The sequence below is a fragment of the Ammospiza caudacuta genome, chromosome 8, assembly GCF_027887145.1.
Source record: "Ammospiza caudacuta isolate bAmmCau1 chromosome 8, bAmmCau1.pri, whole genome shotgun sequence".
Lineage (NCBI taxonomy): Eukaryota > Metazoa > Chordata > Aves > Passeriformes > Passerellidae > Ammospiza > Ammospiza caudacuta.
Window position 1 is genome coordinate 32,659,534 of NC_080600.1, and position 22,475 is coordinate 32,682,008.

The 22,475-nt window shown below is 40.4% G+C and overlaps 1 protein-coding gene across 1 annotated transcript in view; it reads right to left on the reverse strand.

Annotated features, from left to right (window-relative positions):
- Positions 1–22,475, reverse strand: part of CLASP1 (cytoplasmic linker associated protein 1) — a 167,964-nt gene that overhangs the window by 61,803 nt on the left and 83,686 nt on the right. Inside the window, exons 12-22 of the mRNA XM_058809099.1 lie at positions 21,816–21,961; positions 20,954–21,089; positions 20,161–20,231; positions 19,124–19,183; positions 18,324–18,401; positions 16,342–16,509; positions 15,531–15,580; positions 14,205–14,375; positions 5,380–5,487; positions 3,872–3,898; positions 2,293–2,460 (exon numbers count right to left, since the gene is read on the reverse strand). Of these exons, the coding sequence (XP_058665082.1) occupies positions 2,293–2,460; positions 3,872–3,898; positions 5,380–5,487; positions 14,205–14,375; positions 15,531–15,580; positions 16,342–16,509; positions 18,324–18,401; positions 19,124–19,183; positions 20,161–20,231; positions 20,954–21,089; positions 21,816–21,961 (1,183 nt within the window). The remainder of the gene's footprint in view (positions 1–2,292; positions 2,461–3,871; positions 3,899–5,379; positions 5,488–14,204; positions 14,376–15,530; positions 15,581–16,341; positions 16,510–18,323; positions 18,402–19,123; positions 19,184–20,160; positions 20,232–20,953; positions 21,090–21,815; positions 21,962–22,475) is intronic.

A 22,475-nucleotide genomic window follows, 5' to 3' on the forward strand; every position in this document is an offset into this window, starting at 1 on the left:
TAACCCCAACAGAAATAGTGCTGCTGCATGAAGCTGATGGGCAGCTGTGCTTGCTCCACTTTTTGGAGAATGGCTGTCTTGTATCTCTCACTTCTTTCAGATCCAGCTGTGCCACATGATCTGCAGAGCATCCAGCACAATTAACTTCAGGCTGATAATTTTCAATCCATGGGAAATGGACATCATCTGTTTGAGCACAAGATCTCCTTCAAGGAGCCCAAAGAAATGCTCAAGATTAAATGGACTGCACTCCTCCCTCCCTTATAAAACTCACTGAGCAGACAGCAGAGGCAGGCTTAAAACTGAAGTGTCAGAAGCAGAGACATACAGGTGACCACACAGGACCTCAGAACACTGAATGTTCCTTGTTGTACTGCCTCTGGGGAAACAAAATCTTCTTCAAGCTTCCCAGCACACAGAAGGAATCTACTTCATGGATACCTGTAGTCATCATGGAAATCAAAGCTAGCAGCAAGGTACTGATACTAACAGCATCCACATGCAGAGGGCTCTATTATTGCTACTGCCCCAGGAGAGCCTGAAAAACCCCAGGGGATGGTTTCTGTATTTGGAATCAAGGTGAGTGGGAGTTTATTTAATGAAATGAACAAACAAAATAAAATATCAAGAAAATATAGAGACTGAAGCAACACAATAAAAAAAGCATAAAGTACTGTTAGCTACTATGTCATAAAGTCATAAGTACAATGGAATAATGGTATATAGCTGACAGCTCAAAAGTTATCTCCATCTGGGTCAGTATTGCAACTTTAAAAATCCAATAAATAGAAAGAATTTCTGCATCTGAACAGTAAAGTGTCAGACACTCCTGTTCCCATACCAGCTCAACCCAGGCTGTGTCCACCAACCTGGAGGTGATAGGTAAAAGCCACACACTGATACATGTCAGATCTCTCTCCCACTCTCAAAGAACAAGCACTAATTATGTTCTCAGGGAGCACATCAGAGAAATGATACAAACTACTCTTTCAAAAGAATTTAAGGCTCCTGTAATATACCTGAAAGCAGGCAACCCAAGAGTGAGGATTCTACACAAGGCAATTTCCCTTCAGGTGCTCAAGAATGTTTCAAGTCAGACCACACAGTATGATGATCAGCTTAAGCATGTGTGATGGTACCATCCACCATTCTTTGCTTCCTCCTAAAAAACAATGCTCTTCTACACAGTGACAGCAGAACAATTACCTCTAGTGTTTGGGAGGCGCTTTACATTTTCAAAGCAACAAACAGAAAAGCATAATGTACTCATACAGAGCCCATAAAATAGATCAGACATGAGAAGAACACTGAATTTGGAAAAGCAGTCACAATGAATATGCAGTATTTTTTATGAATCATAATGGCATATACACTCAGGTGCTTTAAACTCATTTCAGTATACTGGAAAGAATGAATAAAATACTTCTTTATTAACGACCTTCTCTGCATAAAGATGCAGCTCAAATGTAAAATATAAAACTATTGCTAAGGCAATAGTTACAAATTTAACTGCCAACAGTAAGGCTACAATTTCAATAAATTTTAATCTACTGGTAAAGTTTCTAGAGATAAAAATAATTTAGAATCAGTATGATTTAAAATGTTCTTCTACATTAGCTTCAAACTTATAAAATAATTTATATTAAAAACGAAAATGTTCAGGCAGCACACTGAATAACTTTTCACTTCAACTCAGATACATAAAGTTTTATATACATGATATTTACTTACCTGACTTTAAAAAAAAGTCTGCTGATAAATTTGAAAAAAAGAAACTATTACAGAATATTTACATAACAGTCACTGAGATGAAAGTATCAAAAGCAGAACAATTACTACATAAGTCTAAAACGTGTTCTAAGAACGTGGCCAGGATATTAAGGATGAGAGAAGCAAACCATTTCAAATGCAAAATTTCTAAAATAATCCAAGAAGGTACTTTTTGCCCTTGATTCCATGTGACTGTAAAGATTGCTCAACTCATTTTAGGAATAAGCTTAAATGAAGTCTCATTATTCTGATGGTTATTCACAATTGTTCTTGCTTCCTGATCTAATAAAATTGCTCATGTTGAATTTCAAACAGAAAACACATCATGACATCTTTAGGCTTACTTTGAAACCATAAGCTCAACCTGGAAAATTAAAATTACTCTCCTACAAACCACAATCACATTAACTTGTCAGCTGAAAAACCCAGAAGAATAAGAGCGACATGAACAGTTCCCCAGCCACGAGGCAAGCCCCTCCTTCAGGCACATGGCCAGCAGGTCCCTGCAGTGACTGCTCTTACCTAGGCCTATTCTGTTGGGACTCGTCTCCCGACTGCAGCCCTGGCTCCGCGGGATCTTGCTGCGCTTCTCTGAGGATGATGGCACTGCCTGGACTCGGGATGCTCCACTGCTCAGGCCACCATAGGAGCTTCCTAAGAGCTTACCCGGAGAGCTAGACCGGCTACCAGCTAGGAGAGAACCAGAAACGAGGAACAAACAATTAAAATCCCCCAAGATTTTAAACACACAGCAAAACTGGAACACAGTCAACTCTATGTAAGAATCTAATCCAAATCCCTCAGAAAACTAATGGGAGTATTCCCTATAAGCTTTCAAGAAGACTGAGAAAAGCCCATGGACAATGAACACTGACATCAGGAACCCTCTGTTAGCCATGAAGATCAAGCCCAAAGCAGACACTGCAGTGTATGAACACCCTAGCTGGCTTTAGGAGAGTTTGCAGAGGTGCTGGGGCAGCCTTGCTGCAGCAGCAAAGGATTTACAGGCTGCCTCACCTCCTCATAAAGCAACCCCAACCAGGCTGTGTGCAGAGCTGTGCAGCAGTGCCTTGGCTTCTGGCACAGGTCACCTGCTGCAAGTCAGTTCAGGCACCTTTGTGCTACACTGCAGTGGTGGCATTGCTTTTCTGCAATAATTCAGTGAAGGAAAATAAAATACCCACCACGTCTGAACAGATCAGCACAATAATGGATAAATCCCATGAGCATCACACTCATAGAGATGCTGGCTTACTTAGGTCTGGCTGGTTAAACCTAAGTTATTTCTTTTTCAGATAATAAAAATTTTTAGCAACTTCAATAGTTAGCCTGTTTGAATAGTCCATGGCAACTTTACATTTCTTCTAAGAAATGAGTATGTGAGTCCCTGAAAATCTGCTGTTGTCATTACTATTTCTGACATTAAATTTATTTGCTGAAACAGCCTGGAAAAGTATATTTGAAAGGGTTGCAAGAGCATACTCAGGCAAGCTCACATTTTGAACTAATATTCACATTGATTTCTTGCTGAAATGCATCTTACATCTCAGAAAAATTTCATTTCCAAATACTGTTACAACTAGAGTACAACGAAACTTTTCTTCTGTCTTAATGTAAGAAGATAGGGAATTCTTTTAGCATCATGAACAATACCATGGCACATATATGAAGTCACTTGTCCCCTCCAATTTCTTGGCCAGAGCCATTCTGAACCAATCAAATACCCTCCAATACTGTATGAGATGCCAGCTCCATTCTCCCCACCCCAAAGTGACAGGTGCCAGTCTTCCACACAGCACCATCACCTAAGAGTCACCTCACTGATGTGAGCAGAGATGCACTGAAGTAACTGAGACAAAAATTCAGCCCCTGGAGTTCGAGCTGCAGCAGTGAGCCAGCTTTGACATCAGAACATATGCTTTACCATGTTTGATTAGTGGGAGAAAGCAAAGTCCCCTGCCATACACATTTTGATTTATGACTTCAACAAAATGCTTTTAAGTCTTACAGTTAGGAGAGAATAAGGAAAGCTAAAAGCTTAGCAGTTAAAAAATGTGAAGGAAATAAGGTGAAAAAGCAAGAAAGGGAAAATGTTTCTTACCACCAGCAGGATTAGCTGATCTGGATCCTTGATTATGAGGGCAGACCAAGGGACAGGCAAAAAGTGGATTAAAAGACAGCAAGACAATACAGCGTTCAGCATGCGGTTTGTGCTATACACAATACACACAGATTTATTTACAAACATGTCACTCCTAAAGCTCTGCAGAATGCAGTGAGTTAATGTGCAGAAGATGCAACTAAACTTCCCAAGGTTGACCATCTTCTCAGCAAAATGTCAACCAAGACCCAAGCTCTGCTCTAAACTGCACCCCAGCCCAGTCTGTGAAATTACAACATGGTTATCCACTGGGTGGGCATGGAGAATCTGGTTATGTGACCAACTCAACATATTTAAATTTGTACATAATTCCATGCAACATTTGTTTAAGGATAAAGATCACATCTGGTTGAGAAACTCAGCAAACACTAGACCAAGACAGCAGGTCCAGACACGACCACCTGAAATCTTCATAAGGCATTATATAGAAATATTAGGTCCATAATCTTTGAAACCTTTAAAGAATAACTATTATTTAAATACTTCTGAGACTTGTCTCATTTGGTCTGACCATTTTTCTCCAAACTAAGAAAAAGGTGACTTCTGGCTTTGGATAAGTTCTAAGTACAATACTGAAGAAATCAATTTACATTAGCATCCCAAAGCCCAGATATATCCTTATGACCTCAATGTAAAGATTTCCATTTGGCCCCATGCTCAATATACTATGTCTTTCTAGACAGATCACCCAGTCTAACACAAGGCTATAAGCAGCTTTTTCAACCCTCCAGCATGACAGAGCAAAGCAATGAAAGAATGAACAGAGAAGGGCTTTCAAATAGGGGTACAAAGCAAGACAAGTCCTCAGAACAGACAGGTCCTTCACAAACCCAATCTCCTATTCACAAGGCTGAAGGTCCTCATAACAGGGAGTTTCTCATTCCCTCCTGTTCCTTTTTAAATCTGAGTGACAAAATTCTCCTCAGATACACATGACAAATATGCAGCAGCACCATATGTGTGGCTCCTAGGAGAAAACCATGCCTTGCCAGGAAGCCAGAGAGTGCAGATGTGTCATGTGAATCAAAGCGGAACCCTTTTTCCCATATCTACACAAAATAGGTAATGTCCTATTTTCAACTGATGCCAAACCCTATTAATTTTAGACAGCTCACGTGTTCACACATACAAAAATAGAGTCACATAAGCAGGAGAGGCTTGGCAGGGTAAGCAGTCAGCTACAGGCACAGAGGGTGTCTCAGCAAGACACAGTGCCAGTTATTTAGAGCTACACATCACAGCGACACGAAATTCTGCTGCACAACTGGTAAAAGAAGGCCACAATTAAGCACCGGGACTTGGGGCCCTGTTTGGCAGCAGGAGCACACACTGGCTAGGTGGGATTCCATTTGTCCAAAGGGAGCCCAATTCTCTGATGGTGCTACTGCAATTCAAGAGAAACACATGAGTAACTCTGTTCTGCTGCCCCGAGAATAAAGGCTCCTTACGCTGGGACTGGGACACCACTTTGGCGCGGCTGCGGCCCCGGGTGTCGGCAGGCGTGGAGGTGACGCTGGTGGCGCTGCCAGAGCTCTGCCTCCGGGTGCGGATCCGGCCTGCAGGGATGCAAACACAAGCACACTGTTAGCAAGGCTCTCACAAAGGCAGCAGCAGCGTCTAACACGCTATGCACACAATTAGCCAGGGTACAAAAGAAATTTACTGGGAGAGGCAACAGCTTTTATTAGGCTGGCTGAGATGCAGGGGAGGGAGTGGAAACAGCCACAGCCCATAGTCCAAAGCCTTCTTTGCTTTCTGTAATGCTATCAGCCAGTTTAATTAAAAAATATTACCTCTCCATAGCCTTTGCTCCTGTTCTATAGTAGCTTCTTAACAAAGGATCTACAACAAAAAAATTCAAGCCTCCTAAATGCAGCTTCCTGTATCAAATTATTACTTTCTGACAAGGTGATCACCCTTCCAGAGACAGGTGTGACAGATGCCCTCCCAAATTCCATCGCTGGGATTTCCAACTAGCTGTCTGGTGCTTTATATCCTGCTCCACCTGCACAGGCTGGCAGGCACTCCTGCGACAGTCTGTCAACACAGCCTGACCACACTTTTATTTCAGGCTCATTGAATTTTCCCTGCTGTTTACAGGTCCCTCATATTCATCCAAGATCAGTGCAACTTTACTTGTAATGGAGAGCCCTATTTAACATAATCAGTGTTGAGGAAAATAGATTCTGTGTGCCTTCTCTTTATTTAAGCAGAGAATGGATATAAAGTCTCAAAGTGTTCTCAGTCCTTGTTCTATCCTTTCCTCATGGAAAAGCCACTGAAATTTGAGCTAGGAAAGCTTACAGGGTCATCAGTTCATCCCCTTCCTGGGGTACGGTTGTTTCCTACAGAATGCTCTTTCCAGTGCTATGCTTCAATTATCTGTCTCTAGTTAATGGGAAAGAAATGATAATTAAGAGTAACACAAAGAAAGCCTCCATCAATACTTTTCCACATGTCAGTTCTTAGCCAAGACTGAAGTTCTTTTGTCAGGACTCATGCCAGCACTATCCTGCATTCAGAGGATGACTTCCAGTCTCAGGCACAATAATGAAAGGAAAAAACCCACAGCAGGTAAGAGATGTCTAGACAACTGCACCCACTGGTTATAGATAGTCATCTCCTGCCCTCTGTCTCCACCATAAGCATACAGAGATATATGAACAGGGAAACACACACACTTCCCACCCAAAAAAACACATGCAGGACAAGACAATGGCAGGCAGCCCAGACAGAGCGGTTGGGAGCTATGTTCCTTCTCTGAGCTCTCAAAATATTCATAACATGGTCTGAAAGCTTCTGCTAGACCCAAAGTGACAAGGAGATGCCTAACTTTGAGAAGAAAGGGCAAATTTGTTTGCAAGGAAAAAAGCCTACAAGACAGCTCTACTTGAAACCTCTCCACCAGCACCTAGCTTTAAAAGAGCTGAGTAGGCAAAGTACAGGGAAGTACATTCAAACAAGTGTTTATAGACAAGGAAGGAATCATCAGCAGAAAACTGGGAAAACACAAACAAAACTTTTTTACCACTGTCTCAACTGAACAAGCACTGAGCACACCCCTGTGGGTCCAACTGCCCTAAAACTGGCTGCTGATGTCTTCTTCACCACAAGCAAGGCTGCAGATTCCTCTGCTCTAGGGCATTCTTGCCCCTTACAAAGGGTCAGCCTGATGCACTGCCAGAGGCAAGCTCTAGAGCTCTCTGCCAGCCAGATCCCACCCCGTGCAAGCTTGGCACAGCTCCACAAAGGTGAGCAGAGCCACCCTGTCAATTGTTAATGAGGTGGACCCAAAGCCTGATACAGGCTCCAAGGCAGGCAGGCAGACATCGCACTCCTCTCAGAAACCTCAAGGCTTCCCTTCACTTCTGTCAGGAAGGCATCACAGTAAGACAAGAATTTAAACCTGACCATCTTAGGAACCAGCAATGGAATTCATTTACATCCCTCCAGAAGGCCATTGGGAGGCCTTGGCATTGCAGAAAGTCCTAGGGGGAAATCAAGTTGAAATTCAACACTACACACAGTAACAGGCAGTACTGGAAGACACATTTAGTGATGTGCATGGGCCAAGAATGGGTGAGAAGGGACTGATGTCTCCTCTTACACAAAGGCCACTTAAGACCCACAAAATTTTCTGGATTTTTCTGCATCTACAAAATTTGGGGTGTTTTTTCCCCCCTTTCTTGTATCTTCATCAGCAGGTGACTAAGAAGGGGAAAACAGGGATAAGATGTGTGACTTTTCCAACTTAAGACAAACCAAGTCTAAAATAATATATAAAGTGAAACTGAGACTAGCTTCTGAAACCATTTCTAGGGGCTTAAAAAATTAAACAGAACTAATGCAAACTTAATTAACATGTGATTATCAACAGGACTGGAAGAAGAAAATTCAGACCTATTTTGAAACCCCTGAGGGCTGGCGGACAGATTCCTACAAATTTCAGCAGTTTGTAAATGAATGAACAAATGTCCAGAAACAAAATTCTGCTTCCTTTAGGACTGGTACATTTGCACACTGATTTAGGCCTATTGGGTGTCAGAGAGAACCCTGTGAGAGGAGTTGTTCTTCCACAGTAAGAACAGAGTCCAAACACTGATACAGATTTTCCCATCCTTCAAAAAATGCTGACAAGCATTTGAACTAACACTGCATTGGACTTGCATTGTGCAAATAGATTTTTAATATATATTATACCAAATACAATATGCATATATAGTAGTTAATCCATACAACACAAATGTGGCTTCTACACTCCCCAGGAATTTCATTTGAAAACAAAAATCTGCATTCACATCCAAGAGTTATTTGCACATAGGACCATGTGTGTGGCTTTATCTCTATCATTCTAACCCAGACAGAAAAACTCATTTCAAGCAGAACTGGAAATATAATATCAAGTAAGCTATTTAGAATGTTTCTTGTTCTTAAATTCAAGCAAACACCTCCCCTCCCAAAACTTCTTTGCTTTCAAGTGGGTTTGTTTCCATATCTAGTTCAAACTACAGATGTAGCAATCCATATTTCACAACCATTATTTTTCTGCTGCTTTTAAAAGTATTTCTGCATTCTAACAACAGCACAGCAAAGGAACAGATAAAGACTGCCCCAACATGGTTTCCAAAAACCATGAAACTATTTCCATAAAAAAGCCCTTGATCTAAATTTGACATGTGACACACTGTTGTTGGTACAGAAAAGATTTTGAAAGATTCCATATAAACGTGTTGTGTTAAGAAACCATTTCTGGATTTTTAGGAGATTTTGGTTTTATTTTTTAAAGTTATTGTCGTTATTAGAACAATGGTTCAGAATCAACCCTGAAATGTCTAACAAATGCCTAAACCTAGAAGGGTTTTTTTGTTTTGTTTTTTTCAGAAGAGGAACAAATTAAGGAAGATTCTGTGATAACATTTGTGCTTTACAAGAGGCTTCACCTGGCAGTGAGGTTGAGTCCTCTGGATGGATACTGCAGCATCCCCACCCCCAGTGCACAGAACAGCCAAAGGCTTTGTGACACTCAGTCTGCATGACACTGAAGAAAATGGTTTTCAAATAGTCTAGAAATGGTATGCAACAGCCTCACAACTCACTTTAATGAATTCCATGCAGTGAACAGGGACACCTACAACCATACAAGTTATACATGGACACATTGGGGCAATGATGGTCTCTCCAGGGATCACATTCATGCATTTATGTTACTCAGCACTGGGGGTTTTGCCCCACTTGGAGAAAAACATTCCTGAAAGAGCCTCTAGCCCTAGCTGTGTCACTGCTAAATAACACATGGACATGGGAGACACACAGAGATCAATTAAAAACATAGATAATATTTAAAGAACTTTTTACAACTTCCATCAGAATGGTTTCTATACATATTTAGCAATTCTCCAATGTTAAAAAGACCTGACTCTGCACAATGATCTTCCCTGAGAGGCACTTGATCCTTATTGGAAACCATCAGGCTGTGCTGCCTCAGGGTTTTACACGAGATCTCCCTCCAAAGCAGAGGGCTCAGTGAACACTTCACCCTACACAAACAAACACAGCCAAATCAACTCAGCAGTTGCAAAGGGATGGAGCAAGAAAAGCAAAAAACCTGCTACCTGAGCAATTTTGTGTAAGGTACCACTGTCAGTCATGACTTTGAATCAAGCCTCACTCTTAAGGATAAGGGAGAGCTTTAAGGCAGAGTAGAAAACAGGAATGATGATTTCTTTCAACTTGTGTTACTCCTAAAGCCTTTGATAATGCACTCAAGGTGGACACCTGAGACTAAGTTATCTGAAAACTGCAACAAGCCCCATTTTATTGCCTTTCTGGTGAGTACTCAAAACCATTAAAAATTTTGCCCCTGACTGCAAACTGTTGATTTTGTTTTGAGCTTGCCTGTCGCAGGTCAAACCAGCATTTATGCTTTCCCTTTTGGAGAACGGCTTTGTCTGAAGGGCTTGACTTCATGCTTGCTTTGTAAAAAAGGTAACACAAATGCTCTGAACCATTCTAATAATGAAAGTATTATGCAGCCTTTTAAAATATTACTTGAAAAGCTGTTTCATGATAAAATATGCAGAAACTTTTCTAATGTTTTCCTTTTAATCAGGTATAACAAACAAGGCACAAGGGTCACCTCCCTAGCACTAGCTGTGAAGATCAAGACTGTAAAGGTTTATCTCTTTCTGTGTGTAAAGCTCTTAATGCAGTTCAGAAGATCCCCATTCATGAGAGTCTGGGCAATCAAGGCACATCTGTGCACTGCATGAAGACCTGCCCAAGGCTCACTGGAATACAGACTCACCTACCTTTCCATAAGGAGGTGCATTCCTACAGCATTTGCCAATTGTTGGGATGTCACAACTTCAAACCAAAGGACTGATACTCAGCTCTTAGCTGGCATTCTTGCACAGGCATCACCTACTCTATCTTGCTCCTTTGTTTGAGCTGCCTGACTCCAAACCAAACTGTGAGGAGAACCAAGGGCAAAGCAGAAGGGAATGGCCAAGTCTACACAATGCTGGCAGCCAGCTGAGGGGAATGAGCAGGATTTTACAATGTAGCTACAGAAAGCCATGATGGGAACCAGACTGCAGATTTAATGTCAAGCTGAACCACACAAAATAACAGAGGAATTTTCTCTTAAATTACTTACTGGTGACCTGCAAAAAACCCAAAACAAACCACAGGAGCACAAATGTAGATGACATTTCCGCTTTATGTTCTGTTTCCTTCTGTTTCCAGAGCAAGAGGATGTTTTTTTTAACCCCACCCTCTTAATTTTTACATTTATGTCAAGAATACAAAGTTCTATCTTCCCTGCAGTTCCTGACTCAATTTGCAGGATCACAGAGTTGGCAGAAGACCTTACTCAGTTTCATTATTGAGTGAAGGACACTCAATCCTGAATAAAGGGTTTTTTGCCTCAACTACCTCAAAGGAAAAAGATGAAGAGTTTCAAACAATGATTAAACTAATTCTTGAAGTACTCTAGCTACTATAGTGTACTGAGTTTTAATTCTCCCTGATCCTCGTCATCAAAGAAGAGAGAATCCTACAGCAAAAAGAAGGGATAAGACTTAGTATCTAAAACAGAGGGGATAGCAAACTCAGTTTCTGAAAGTTCATCTCAATCTTCCCTGCCCCAAGCAACTTGCAGGTTTCTATTACAGATTTTTACCAAATTCAATCTGTTCCTAATGTAACTGAATTGAAAACAGTAACCAAATAAAACTCCCACCCTTTTGTATCATGACAATAAAGTATTTAATAAACTAAAAATAGATGTATTGCACAGGACAGCTGTTGTAACAGGCCTCTGCAAACATTATTACAGCCAAGGAGAGGATTGAAAGCTGGTATTTCTTGTAAAACATTAAACCCTCAACATTTCAAATGTAGGTCAAAAATAGATAGGTTTGAGAATTAAGACAAAAAAAGAGAAGAGTCAACAATTAGAAAAAAAAAGGAAGAATAAAAGAGATCAGTTATTACAACAACTTGGAATTTTCATCTAACTCATGACTGATCTAGAAATACAGGTTTCAGGTCAACTTCATATTCCTTATCACTGACAGATCACAAAGCACAAATACTTCCTGCTCAAGATGAGATGTAGCTCCTCTCTCAACACTAAGTACCATTTCCAAAAATGGTACAGACCTTTTCTTCCAAATAATAAATCAATGCGTCACTAACAGTAAAGAAAATAACACAGATGTCACAACAGCACAGTGGCACTTTTCAGACCACCACATCCAAATACAAGCAGCCATCAAAGATATGAGCACAGTCCCACAAGACAGTAATAGATCCCTTGAAAAGAGACTTGCACTGGGGAAAAAAAGGCTTTGCTGCAGAGCGTGGTATCTCCATTCTGTGTAGAAAACATTTTTGTTTCCAACTCCTGTCTAGCTCAGAAAAAGTAATTTCCCAGTGATCTTTTTTTGCTGAAGAAATAAGAAATAAAGAACAAGTTTTGACAATGAGCCAGAAAAACAGACTGGGATCCTTCCCAAACTTGCAGGCTCAGTGCTCTAGTATAAAAAGCCTTTCCTCCAACTGTCTTTGGTGTAAGCCATCTCACTCAGACAGTTAACAACAAAAAGAGAGAGGTCAGGTTTAAAGAGGTTGACTAAATATTCCTTCCCTAGAGATCATTGTTTACTGTCCTCATTTTTCTGCCATGTGATCATCTCATTCAATTCTCTCACTGCCCAGTCTCTTCCCGAAAGCATTTGGCAGTTGTGACCTGAGCTTTGGATGGAAAAACACAGCAAACCTTTACACATCAAGGAGAAAAGAAATCACAAGCCTTGTATTGTTTGGGAGTTTTTTGGGGGTTTTTTTTTGGTTGAGGTTTTTTTTAGTCCATACACAGGTCACCTTGAACCAAAAGCAGAGCTTTAAATAGAGAAACCCACATAACGTAGTGACCAGAGTCATAAAAGCAGACTAATGGTTTTTAGCAGGGAGGAGCTCAAAGAGAAAGTGAAGAATACCCCATGGCATCAAAATGAGCAGGACAACCATGCAACACTTCATGCAGGTCACCAGTGAATATGGATGAGAACCAGGTAACACTTTGAGAACAGAGACCAGGTAGGGCAGTACGACTGTGGACACACCTCAGTTACACACAGACTGCTTACCCTCGGCTTTACTGGTTGTACCATCTTTAGGCAAATTAAAGAAAAGTAAGGACAGGGTTAATAGGGAAAAATCAGTAACATCAACAGAAGTGGGCACTATATATTAGCTAAATAAATATGAAAAAAAAATTAATACAATTAAAGAAATGAAAAAAGTTGGACCAAGCAGCAAATCAAACCTTAATGTATCGGAAAAAAACACTTGCAGGCTTTCCCTCCTGCAACAACCAACCTTTGCCCAACTCCATTTTCATTGTTTGCCCCTTCATTTTTCTCATGGGAATGTGCAGGTGATAAATGTCCCTACTAGTTAAAAAGGAAGCAGGATCCTTCAGGAGCAGCCATGCTTGCATCACTTAAGAGTGAATTTGCTACTTTTCTCCTAGAGCCTGGTTAAAGAACAAGACTGACACTGGATTCAGTCTCTAAGCTTCAAGGACCAAGTCAGCTCTAAGTAGATACTTCCTCCCCCTTCATTCTTCCTTATGAAATAAGACTGCTTGAAGCCAGTGTAGCCACTGAAGCCAGAGTGCAGCACAACTCAACAGTGACTGCATCTGTAAGCCCACCATCATGGGATCAACTTCACGTTCTGTAATTACACTTCCACTGGAATGTATCTGCATCTTGAACCAAATAAGAACAGTTTAAATCAGAGTAAGAATTCAACTTCTGAACTGAATACAGCCAACACACCTAAGCCAAGGTAAAGCATTTCAGATGTGAAAGAAACCTGTCTGAAAATCGAATCCATAAAAATCATCCCTATATAATTCACCACTTACTTTTTAACAGGTTAAAGAGCAAATCTCCTACATTAAAAGAAGAAACTCCTCAACCCTTCTCAGTGAAGACAATGTACACAGCTTAAAACAAGAGCACAGACCCCTGAGTTTCCTCCCTATTGTAAAGGTAGATCGATGACAAATCTGGGATTAGATTAGTGTGAAACCAGCAGAATGAGGAAGGAGCTCAGATGATCAGCTCTGCTCACAACTGAGATGAAGCTCAGCAAATACAATGTCAATCTCTGCCTTGCATTTCCTCCTCTGTGACTCCCTCGATGGCAACTCCAGGAGAGAAAGATCCAATGCAAAGTTTGTTTTAAGAAACCCTGAGACACCTGAAGGAGATACACAATGCTCTGAGGGAATAATGTGGCATGTGCCTATAATCAAAGAGTCAGCTTAAGGAGCAGATACTTATATCCTGTCTGATGGCATGGCAAGGCTGACCTCCTCTTAGCTTCTCCATCTTTCTCCTTTGTGAAACGGAAAGGAAGCAAACTCAACTAAGATATACTATTCAAAGCATAAAACAATGGAAAAGCAGTTTCAGGAAAGGAGAGAAGGAAAAGAGACAGGGGAACATGTCAAAAGGAATTGAGTAGCATTGTCCTCAATCTGTGAGACGCAGATTATTACACAATTCAAAACTGTTGCTTCAAGTCAGTTCAGCTGTATATTTTTTTTCCTTAATCCCAAAGGGCAAGAGATCACACACTGATCCTGGAGAGCTGGTAACTATCTCAGAGGCACGTTCTTCTAGTCAGAGTTTATTATTCCAATAAAACTGCGAGGCACTAAAGGAAGCTAACTGCAATTGTAGAACAGCAGATTTACCTAGTGATGCGTATGACCCTGGGGGCAAGGCTGCAGCAGAACTGAAGGGGGTGGATGCTCCAGCAGACGTCACTTTTGACTTGGCACTAGCTGCTGCATTCACATCGACGTCACTGCGGGATCGCTGCAGAGATCCTGGTGTTGACACAGATTTTGTACTTACTGTAGATGCTGCAGATGGGAGTGGGAGATCCAGAATAAAGAAGATTAATTTTTTGAGCTGTGTGCTTCAAAGAGCCTGACAAGCAGTTTAAAGTACTATTTTTAACACTCCCTGCTGGCACTGAAATACCTCAACTAAGAATGCTTTATCAGGGCAATGTGGGCTTCCCCACGCTGCCTGCAAAGATATTTCATCAATGCTGCCCTGGATACTACCTCTAAGAACTTTATCAAGTTCTATAAGCTTAAATGATAAGATAAAAAGACTGTCAGGCCAGTAAAAAGAAATTTCTAACAGAGTATAGATGGGAAAGTTCAACCACAGTACCCATCACTGGCACGTGAGAGTTGCTGGCCAAAACAGACCTGCAGGTCCTTCAGTCCAGGTTCTAATAACTTCCTTCCCAACACCTCATCTTCTCATGAGGATCGTTGTTCCCATCACTTGTTGATGCTCACCCTCTTAAGCATGAAGCTTGACTACTCAGCTGCAAGCAAACATGCATTTGTGTGCACAGTCAAGTAGGTTACACAACAACATCTCCTTGAATCAAAGGTCTCAGTAGTTACAGACAAACCAGCCAGAACCCAACCTTGGTCAGGTGTAGAAGGCAGCTTATCATTTACAAACAAAGTTTTGTCTATTATATTCTATATTAAATGTATTATTTAGATTATTGTCTGCATTTACATAGGACAGAAAAGCTGTACCTAAATATTCCATCTGATAAGAAAAACAGATTAGCAATGAGATGGAAATTAACACTGTAGGACTTGTGTGCAGACACCTCCAGTAAGTGCTGAAACCACAGAGTATAAATATCAAAAATTGTAAAACCGAAGGCACTATTAGACTATGTAGCTGCATGTCTTAGCATCAGCAGCAGTTTATTCAAAGCATACCTTGGCTACAATTTTCAAGGCTTTTTAGGCTTCCTTTCAGGTGTAAGAAATTATTGATTTACTAACTTATTTTAAAAGCATTATTTTATCAGCAGCTGATGCACAGAATATGGTGTAAATTCCAAAAGTAATTAAGATTTCTACATTCTGAGCTGCTGTTTTTTACAGAGCAGTAAACAGTGATCAAAGCTGGTTTTTGATTATCACAATGTCACACTTCCTCAGCAACACCTAAGCACATTTTCCAGCTCCTGTTCTCACCTCTTGATGTTGTACTTCCAGTAGGACTTCTTTTGGCAGAGAGTGGACGGCTGGAAGTTAATACAAACATTTATTAAAACAAAACTTATATCTCAGTCACTAAGATCAGTACAATTCTGTTCCATCAGCACACAATTAAGCTAATAGGAAATTATTTATATGCAGGAATAAACTACAAAGCTTGTTGTTTAAGAATGCAGCACCACCACGAAATTATTTATAAAAGCAGTAAAAAATAAATTAGTACTCACATTATTTGTGCAAAAAAAAGAATTTTTAAGAACACTTTTTGTAGATTTAAAATTTACACCAGTAAGTTATGGGTATTTTTCATACAGGTCATACGCTTAAACCACACACATTTGGAGTCTAAGTTGATTGTATATCTGAGAGTAGATAAAATACATACATTCAACATAGGAGTGACATAAGTTACAACTCAAGTTTAATTTACTCATTTTTTTTCTTTTATCTGGAAAGAGACAGACTTACACCTCTAGGCTTAATGCTAAAGGCAGAACTTCAATCTAAGAACTGTTTTAAGCACCTGAAAGGAATAACTAACAGTATCTGCTGAGCACAAATAACTTCCTAGAAAATTATCTATGGAGTCAAAATAATGATTATATTTTAAAGCCAGTACAGGGTTTTGTTGTTCATACAGTGTTGGATAAAAACAAACAAACAAATAAATAAACAAACATATCTATTTTGGAGTAACAAGTGTAGAGTCCAAATAATGACCAGATGAGCCAAAGCAATGTGATGGCTCCCTTCAGTTCAATGCAGAGGCAGTGACACAAAGCCTTACTTGAGACTCTCCTGGGAGCTGGAGGAGGAGCGATCCGACTGTGGCAGGGACACGATGCTGTCAGAGTTCTTCAGGTGGGACTGCAGGGCCTTCTGGTAGGAAGACTCCAAGGTGTGGTACAAATGCTCTGCCTCTCGGCTGAAGTGACTGTGGAAACCCCAGTAGCACCTGGAATGAGGCACAGCACTGTGAACACACCCTGGTCACGCTTTAGGGGCTGTGGCACAAAGGCACAGCCAGAGCCCTTCCCACTATACCATCAGTGGGGCCAATGCCCAGCCATTTCCAAGCACCTACTGCCCTGACACATTTAAGACAAACAACTTTTTCAACCACTGTGTTGCTCAAACAGCTGCACAAAGACAAACCAAATAAAAGAACCATTTGCTGCATTTGTTGTAAAAGCAGGAGTAGCCAACAAAGCTGCATTAGGGAAGAAGCCCTCGTCCCCCCAGCTGTCTACTGCACACGGGAGACTGCAGGCCCACCAGACTGACACTAGTTTGGGACTGGGTGTGCAGCAGCTACTTCAAAACCTGTCAAAGGCCGAACACACATGAATGGGCCTGATTCAGGAAAGCACCAGTTGCTGTTTCCTTCCTTAAGTTTAACCAACAGGTCCCCAAGAATGCTGCAGACACGTCTCTGCACTGAGCTGAGGATGCTGCCTGTCTTTTTGGAAAAAAAAAAAAAAAACAAACCAACAAGAAAAAGGAAAGAGATGCTCACATGCACTTCAAATCAGTGCCATGATGAAAATAAAAGAGCATTTTAAGATGAGGGAAGAATTCCTCTATGGTCCAAACCTCCTGGCTGATGGCTAAACACCATTCACTCTTGAGGCACAAAGGAGATGAAGACTCTCAGTACTTTTCAAGAGGCAACTAATGGGCAGTTCAAGAGTAAGATCATCAGATCAAATGAATCAAGAATTGTTTGTGTGTGACAGCCAGTCCTCAGAGAAGCCACATGCACTCTCACATCACTGAAGAAAACAAATTTCTGTCTCACAATCAGCCACACTACTATTGAATAAACATGGGAAGAGAGAATTAAGCATGCTCTCTGAAGTCCCATGCCATTCTCCTTGCTGTCTATTCAGCTTAACTAGTCACCCACTGTGAAGTCTCAGTGACTACTGTAATTTTCAGTGATGGACATGCTGCCTCTCAAAAGGATTTAAGCATCCTACTGCGAAACATCACTGCTTAAAACACAGCATTTAGATGAATAAAATTTATTATTCGTTGTTTTTATGTTTTACACTATCCTCTTTCTGCAGAAAAACGTTCCTGTAGTTCTGTTCAGAAAAGCAGGACCCTGGTACACAGCACACTACTGTAAGTATGATCATATTGATGGAAATGCATAAGATCTTCAAAAGAATAAAATCAATTGCAAATATTAAAATTTCCTATAGATATACACAATTTTTTTTCACTGTCATAAAATACTACCTTAATTTAGGATACCATTTAGCAGTGTACTAGCACAAGGACTTTGATTTCAAGAGTAGCAAATAACAATAGAATAGGCTACTCCAGTGGGATGGGACCTATAAGAGACATCTAGTCCAGCTGTCTGACCAATTCAGAACTGACCAAAAGTTGAAGTGTGTTGTCAAGGACATTGTCCAAGTGCCCCTGAAACAAGTTTCTGTAGGAACCCTGTTCAGTGTTTGACCCCTCTCTTGGTAGAGGAATGTTTCCTGATGTCCAGCCAGAACTTCTCCTGTCAGAGTTTCAAAGCATTCCCACCTGTCTATCACCACATCACAGGAAGAAAGGATCAGCACCTCCCTCTCTGTTTCCCCTCCTCAAGGAACTGTACAGAATGGTCACCCCTCAGCCTCTCTTTTTTCCACCAACTGGGTAGTCAGGAGAATGTATCTTCACTGGATTTTTGTCTCAACCATCACTGACTCACAAAACAGGGGCAAAGAAGGAGAGGAAGAAGAGACACCAACAACAGCTTCCACTTACTTTCTTGCCTCTATCCTGGCTTCAGAGTCTGCGTCATGAATTCCCTTCTTTATTGTTTCAGCCAACACTGATATGTGTCTGAAATAAGAAAGAAAATATTATCCGGCAGTTCAAAAAGATGTGGCACACTTATAAAGAAATTACTAATTTGATTTTGCCTTGGTTTCTGAGAACAAACAGTTCACCACATCCTTTCATTTCCATCAAGGATCTTTTCTGTCCTTTATTTATTTATTCTTACAAGTCAGTTTTATTTCATCCACACTGCTGTCTAGGAAACAGCAAGCAGCATCCTTCATAGACATTTACTTAGCTATCCAAACTGCCTGGATTCTAGAACAGTCTCCTAAGGCCTAAATAGTCTTGTGCAGTCTAGGGCTAAGGAATTGTGTCCCAGTCTCTCTTTGCACAATTACTTCAACTGGTCACTAGTCTAAAGTAATTTAGAAGTCTCAGAAGGTCCTGATAAGACATGCAGCAGATTTTACCTCATCATCTCACTTCAGGGTGCAAAAGGAAAAAAAAATTCTTAAACAAAAGTTATTGAGTTCAGAGATTTGCTCAGCCAGGTTTTCCAAGGCTGGCATAGGAGACATACCCACCAAACTCTGAGAGAACTACAGAACAAACAATGTGTGTACATATGTGCCTCTTTTGGATGACAAAAACATCTCTACTACAGCTACCTAATATGGTCTTCTCTCCTAATGATCCTTTCTCCAGAATGACCCAGGAAATTATCTCCTCCTCTCCAGATAAATAGGACAGAACAAACCCACTGGTATTCATTCAGAACTTACCTTTCTAAGGAGTGTGTTTGCCACTCCTGCAACAGCAAGTCTAAAAATTCAAAGCAGCGCCTGAGAGGAGAGAGAAGAAAGAGAAGAAATGCTGAGTTTAAGTTAATTGGGGCACACTGGCTTTGCCATAGCTGACTCTGAACAACACCAAGGTTTGCTTAGGAAACGTTTTGGGACATCAAAATTCAGTGTTGGCCCCAATAAAAAATATCAACAGCTCTAAAACAACATTAATAAACAGTCAGAAGTATTAATTGGAGGCAGCTTGCTATAGAGAAGCCTGAAGAGAGGAACTGCCATAAAACAATCCTGGAAGCTTCCTTTTTCAATAAACAGGATAAGTCGCAGGAGATTGACACTGATACTCTGTACCTCTTAGTCCAGGCTTCACACAGAAACCTCACAGCTAGCCTCATGTGGGGACAGACCTTTCCAACTTTGATCTCCTTTCCTCACTTCAAGACTCGTAAGGCACAAGTGTGCTGAAATGTGCTCAAGGTTTGTCACCAAATACAACCACAAAGCCCTTCCTTTTGTCTATCTCAAAGAGAGCCAGTTAATGCATAAGGAGGAGACAAGAGTCTCCCAGTGAGGTAGTTGGCTGAAGCATGTAGATGCCAAGTGCAGAAAGGATCATTAGACCACTCAGTCCAGCTTCCCTTCCACATGATGCTTTCATGTAAGACTGATTTACTGGCTCAAAGAAAAGAAGCCACGGTAACAACAAGCAGTGGGGAAGAGGAACGTGTCGGTAAAAATGCCAAAATAATACGTTGTTATAACAACATGCAAGGACAACAATTAGTTTAAAAAACATTTCTTCTTGTGGAAAAATGCCTTTTCCTCTCTGCAGTGATGCAGTTTACACAGGATAGCTGACTTTTAATCTGAAGTCAAATCATGGAGAAGAATGAGATTCATGTTATAATAAGTAAGTGTGTTTTCAACCCTTTTCACAAATAACAACAAACGCATTCACATTTTCAGAAAACATCTATTTACTACTAAAAAGCAGTAAATGCAAACTCAATTCTCACCTTCTAACTGCAACAGACTTGGAGGTACAATTACTGGTTATGATGGGTATTAACCGAGGGATGTGCGTGTGCTGGAAGTAAAGAAAAAAGAACAGGAAGAAATCTTTACATAGCAATTCCATAGAATGAAAGACCATCTCTTCAGCCATCTGAGCTCAGTATTCAGATCCTTACTGTTGCTCAATACTTAAAAACAGAACTGCTAGATAAAGGAACACTAACAGATATAGGCAGACTTTTAATATCAAAAATATTTTACAATTTATCAGCTAAAATACCTTTAATAAGTACTTGATTTTCTTCTTAATGACACTCTCTAGAGTCAAGTAGCTGAAGTCACTGCAGGAGGATCTGAACTGCCAATGGTGACAATTTTAGAGACATTAGGCTACCTACAGCTTACCCAATGAATCACTAGGCAGGAGTCACCACTGTGAACTAAGACTTTTGAGAAACACGGACTGTCTGTGAGGTATTTTAGAGCATAATTAAGAGGATGAATCTGTGCTGCAAGGCTGGTCTAACATCCTTTCAAAGAAAAATGTTTGCTCAGCTCTTAGAGAGATGGAAATATCTCTCCCTGCAAAAAGAAACATTTCCCCTACTATTTTGGCAGAGCTCAACAAGCATCATCTGCACAAGGCTGCAGAACATCTGCAACAGCCAAGCCCAGCACTATCAGAAAAGTAGATTAGGCATTAATCTCATTTTTATTGCAGCAGCATCCATATTTCATCAGAAACACTGCAGTGTTTGGAAATTATAACACTGTTCTCTTTTGATGTATACTTACTCGAATGATTAATCTAACTGCTACAACACCAGAAGTGGCCATGACTTTGGCACTATTGGGAATTAGATTAAAAATTGTTGGCATGATGGCTTCTGCCCCATGGTCAAACTTGTTTCCCAGAACTGATGACAAATGTCTGAAAAACAGAATGAAGTCATGCTGGTAAGTGAGCTGAAGATAAAGCAAGTCAGACTTGTATGGAACATGTGATATAAGCACATCTGACATCTCAATCTTTGCAACTGTCACCTCCTCTCCAACTCCAAAGGACAGATAACACCATGTTTCAAAAAACAGTTCCTTTCATTTCAAACTTGTGTCCTATATTCATCTGAACCCTGAGAAACAGTAACATCTGCATAAAATAAAGTAATTAGCACAGCTAAAAATTTATTATCAAACAAATGGGATCAAGGTGATAGAATATTTTTGTTATTTTATACTTTATATTACAACTTCTCTAAAGCTCCCTATTTAAAAAAAATGTCAGAAACACTGCAGCACACTTTTTCTTGAAGTATTTCACAAAGGACAGACCATCAGAAATAAAAACGAGCTCAATCTGAACCAGAAGAAAACATAAACATTTCCAGCTTTAGTGTTCAATGCTTCCCTACTTGTGCATGAAGGCATGCTCATTCATTCCGTGCATCCCCCATCAGCATTGTTTAGTACTCAGGAACACAGGTTGGCAAAATTACAATTAGTAATTTTGGCCTACATGATGGGGTTTGAAACAGATGCAGAAAAACCATGTTCTAGCTTTAACTATACAGCACTAGCTGCATCTTAACTGTGTTTTAACCAATGCCTGATCCTTTTCTTCTACATCCCGTTTCAAACACACAGAAAATAAACTCACCCCAAGGTGATACAAGCCTCTCTGACAACTTGAGAGCGCAGGTCTTTAGCAGATAATTTAAATGCTCCATCCAAAAGTCTTAAATGCTGGAAGAAGTTATCATATTCTGCAGCTCCAGCCAAAAGTAAGGAGCGGATCTTTTTCAACTGTTAGGAGCATAAAAGAAATCAGTGACTGTTAATGAGCAGCAAATAAAAGGACAGCTCAAGACCAATAGCTGGTTCCAGGTTTTGTGTGCAATTATTCACCTACATGCATTGAGGAAATTGATTCTTCTTGATGTCCAAGTAATTTTATTATTTCCTATCTTATATTCAACCCATGGTTAGTTAACATACTAAGTAGAATAAGCTAAACATCCTTGCTAACTTAGAGAAATCCAGAAGTGCTGCATTCAGCAATTCAAATTGTACAGTTAATAACCCAAACAATATTTTTTTTAAACTAAAAGGTATCTTAAACTTACCTTTTTGTTCCCTTATTTACAGCAGCTTCTAATGTTTAGGTAATCTCACAGCTGACTCTTGTGTTAAAAAGATATCTAGACCTAAAGGGCACAGTTCACACTCTGGTCTGGGTAATAATGACAGACCCAGAATGTGTCCATTGACTTCATTAAAACAGTTATCTGGCTCTAGCAGAAGGGGAACCTTGACCCCA